We start from the raw sequence: 3,814 nt of genomic DNA, 5'->3' as shown, positions 1-3,814 counted from the left end.
ACCGTTTTCGGTAGGTATACAAATTATAACAATAATTATAATAATTATATGGCCCTCTATCGTGTAGTTCATCCAAAATTTAATTCGTAGTAGTCTGCAGACGATATAGGATATTGTGACGAGATGTTTAGCGAGAACATAATATGAATGTACGCACAGGTAAATATCATAGACATTATACTATATTATAAGGTCTGTTGTAAAATATATTAATACATTGGCACTAACGATTGCACTACTCACATATATTATATATATATATGTTACAGCTAAAGTGTTGAATTCCGTTATTTTATGAAATAACTAGGTAGTTCATGAATTACCTACGAATATTAGTTAAAGTATGAAATAATACATGAAAATTGTACTTTAACTAGTTATTTCATAGAATATCTAGTTATTCTGTACAATTTCAGTTTGATATCCGTTAAAGTATAAAATACATTAAAATTTAAAATATATATTATAATATTTTATTTTACTGAATTATGAATTAATTATAGTTATATTATTTATTTATTTGTACATGTAAGGCTATTATGGCATTTAGAGTTGCACAACACCTCTTTTTTTCTACAAACACATCGCTTTGTGTCACATTTTTTGGTACAAGTGCATTTAAAAAAACCCTGACCAGTTCCCAGTGACTGCGCAGTTGCCGCAGATCTTAATGTAATACTTTCATTTGGAACAGCTTCTACAGCTAACAAATTTTCTGAACATACTGTGAACTGGGATCGAGAGTATAGTTGTTTTAACACTCCTGTAATTATATAATGTTTAAGGTAGGTAACAAATAAATAAAAAATTAAAATAAAAAATAAAAAATTACTTGTATTATTTAAATTTTTCTTACCATCATTGCATCCCAGTTGATAAAACCCATCGTCAGTTAATTTTAAAACAACTGCAATAATTGAACGAGGATCACCCTTTCCTCTATCAACATCGGGAATTTTGATACGCACTGTAGAACCAATATTAGCAACCGCAAATTTAGTATTTGATAAATCTTTCATTCTTTTTGCCTGTTTTTCCAAATTTTCTTTAGCTTTTTTCCTCTCCTTAAAACATTTAATTATTTTTGTAATTACAATATTAAAGCTAATTTAGCTATATAATAGCTATAATATAATATTGACCTACCGTAGCAATATTTAAATGAACTATATCTTTTTCTGTGCCAACTGTTGGTCGATCTACGTCAGTAACGTCATCCTATAAAATATAAATAAATAATTAATTTAAAAATAATAAAAATAATTAATGATTAATTTTTCCTCCTACCGTAGCAATATTTAAATGAACTATATCTTTTTCTGTGCCAACTGTTGGTCGATCTACGTCAGTAACGTCATCCTATAAATAAATACTTAATTAGTCAATTACATTAATACAACTTTAAAGACATGGATGATATTATCCAATCGGGTTTCTGTCTCTAGCCCTGAGTTAATAGTTTGTTGACTTACAGCTTCTTCTTCAGATTCCATTTTACGCAAGATAACTTTAGGTAGAAGACTTGAAGATAGTCCAGTTTTTGGTACACTACCAAACATTGCTTCGTATGGACTACGTTTAATTCCGGAATGTAAAGCTTTATTCTTCATAAATTGTACAAACCGAAGGCCTTCACTCCATTTGTTGGTATTATTGCTTTGCATCCACGTAGTCAGCATATTTTCAATATCCTGGTTTGCTCTCTCTACGCTGCCCTGAGATTGGCTATGTCGTGGTTTGCCATGGACAATAGTCAATTCGGGCCACATCTCTTTTAAAGAATTTACAATTTCATTACAAAATTCTCGGCCGTTATCCGATTGCAGTACTGAGGGAGCACCAAATAAACAAAAAATATCCAAAAGAACGTATGCAATCTGTTCAGCTCTTTTACATTTCAAAGGTCTTAAAATACAAAATTTGGTCAGATGGTCCTGATAAACCAAAACAAATTTATACCCTGCGTCAGACTGAGATTGAAAATCAATTAAATCAATTTGGCAACGGCTGTTAAAATCTTCAAACACCATTGGTTTTACAACAATACCTTTTTTTTGACTTTTTTTTTTTTGCTGGCAAGGTATACACAAATCTAAGTATTGCTTAACATCAGATTGAGTAATATTTTTATAACGTTTATTTATTTCATATAACATGCGATCTCTGCCCCCGTGTCCAATAGAAATATGAATTTCATGTAAATAATCAAATATTTCTTCAATCATAACATATAATTTAACATTTTCATTTTGATTACTTACGGGTAGTATTAATTTTTCAATGCCGTTTATTTTTACAATATCGTAATGTTTTTCTAACCAATAGTCACGAGAAGATTCCTTTTTTATTTTCATTTTTCTCACGTCTATCATCAAACTTGCATATTTTTCTTTTGTTAAAACTGCACTATTTGGTTTTAATAAACGATTTTTAACACTAATATAAAACTTTTCTTTCATTAAATCTAATTCATTCATTGTGAACAATATAGTTAATACTTAAAATAATAGTGTAGAGACAAACGAACTAACAGCGAACACGTGTGACTGTAAAACTATTACTAAACTTTAAACCTGTATAATACATGTACCAAATACCAACAACAAAAATCTTATAATAACACGATAAACGATTATCTTATAATAACACGATAAACGTACATTGCGGTCACCGATAATCTTATCTGATTTAATGTGTTATATTAAATTGTTGAAATGTAAAGGTGGGATCACACGGCGCGTTGCGCGTCGCGCGGCGTGTGGAGTGGTATAGCGCGGTACAGTTGACGCGCCGTCTGATTCGTGTTGCGCGGGGTGGCGTTATTTACAATTTGACACATTAACTAAGTGATGCCAGGGAATGCATAAAATAACTAGTTAAAGTATAAACTATATACATTACCTACAAGCTTTAGTTATTTTATAAATTACCTAGTTATTTCATAAACTAACTGATTCAACACTTTAACTGTAACATATATAAACAGACAATAGTAGTTATTATATGAATAAGTAATATAATTATATTATTTCGATTATTACCTACCTACCTACGTAATAACCACCACCACGAGAACGACCTTTAACATTATTATTATAACAATATTATGTCTATACGTAGGTAGGTATGTATAATAATTATAATATACTATATTATACTATTACTTACTAAGTACTAACTTAGTCGCATTTCTTTTGATTCGCGAACCGACACACAACCCACCATATTAAAATATAATGAATTAGGAGAACGGAATAATTATAATATATAATATCGTATTTTCATACTGAGTATACCTACCTAGTTGATTATACACAATATTTCAAGGATGAACTATTACGGCTTTTTAAGTTAAACTGATTTCACAAACATTTATTTTGAATAGGTACTCATTTTGAGGGTTAGAACTTGGAACATAATTTTTTTACTTGAGTGTTTATATTTTGATTTTATTATATTTTACCATTGAGTATATATTGTACTCGACGATAACCTGTACTCTTTGCTAAGTAAATAATATTAAGTGAATATGTATCTCTTCACTTATGAGTTCTTAATTTTATTGTGTACCTATGACAAATCGGATAATAGCACAATGTCTTAAGTTTATACGATGAGTGAAAATATATTGTTCAAATTGTATAAAAAAATGTTTCCTATATAGTTGCTACACTGTAAATCAAAATTTATCCTCATTCAATAATTAATAAGACTGATCATAAATTACCTATTACACAAGACGTGTTAATTATTCTAAGAACTTAGACTTAGGACTTACTTTCAAATTTCATTAGATACTGGATTAATTGTATAC

The 3,814-nt window shown here is 29.3% G+C and overlaps 1 protein-coding gene across 3 annotated transcripts; it reads right to left on the bottom strand.

Annotated features, from left to right (window-relative positions):
- Window positions 1–450: 450 nt before the first annotated feature.
- LOC132936982 (KRAB-A domain-containing protein 2-like) lies at window positions 451–2,975 on the bottom strand. Of its 3 annotated transcripts, XM_061003806.1 has the most exons (5): window positions 1,417–2,975; window positions 1,288–1,360; window positions 1,147–1,218; window positions 857–1,064; window positions 451–763 (listed from the first exon to the last, which is right to left on the bottom strand). In XM_061003806.1, exons 1-5 carry the CDS (start codon window positions 2,475–2,477, stop codon window positions 513–515), a joined length of 1,665 nt encoding a protein of 554 aa, XP_060859789.1. In that variant the 5' UTR covers window positions 2,478–2,975; the 3' UTR covers window positions 451–512. The 3 variants fall into 3 exon arrangements, with proteins under 3 accessions (XP_060859789.1, XP_060859787.1, XP_060859788.1); XM_061003804.1 differs by having other exon boundaries at window positions 451–1,064; XM_061003805.1 differs by having other exon boundaries at window positions 451–1,064; window positions 1,288–1,359; window positions 1,473–2,975.
- Window positions 2,976–3,814: the final 839 nt, after the last annotated feature.

This window comes from Metopolophium dirhodum, chromosome 1 (assembly GCF_019925205.1).
Source record: "Metopolophium dirhodum isolate CAU chromosome 1, ASM1992520v1, whole genome shotgun sequence".
Taxonomy (NCBI): domain Eukaryota; kingdom Metazoa; phylum Arthropoda; class Insecta; order Hemiptera; family Aphididae; genus Metopolophium; species Metopolophium dirhodum.
Note: the sequence above shows the minus strand (reverse complement) of the source record. Positions and strands in the feature narration are given on the sequence as shown.

What these genes read in the sequence shown, in the direction of transcription:
- LOC132936982 (XM_061003804.1), bottom strand. Translation starts at nt 2,477, where the DNA reads ATGAATGAATTAGATTTAATGAAAGAAAAGTTTTATATTAGTGTTAAA. An exon ending in TTCATTTAAATATTGCTACG is followed by an intron (nt 1,219 to 1,287) that starts GTAGGAGGAAAA and finishes TATATTTTATAG; the next exon opens with GATGACGTTACTGACGTAGA. An exon ending in TTCATTTAAATATTGCTACG is followed by an intron (nt 1,065 to 1,146) that starts GTAGGTCAATAT and finishes AAATGTTTTAAG; the next exon opens with GAGAGGAAAAAAGCTAAAGA.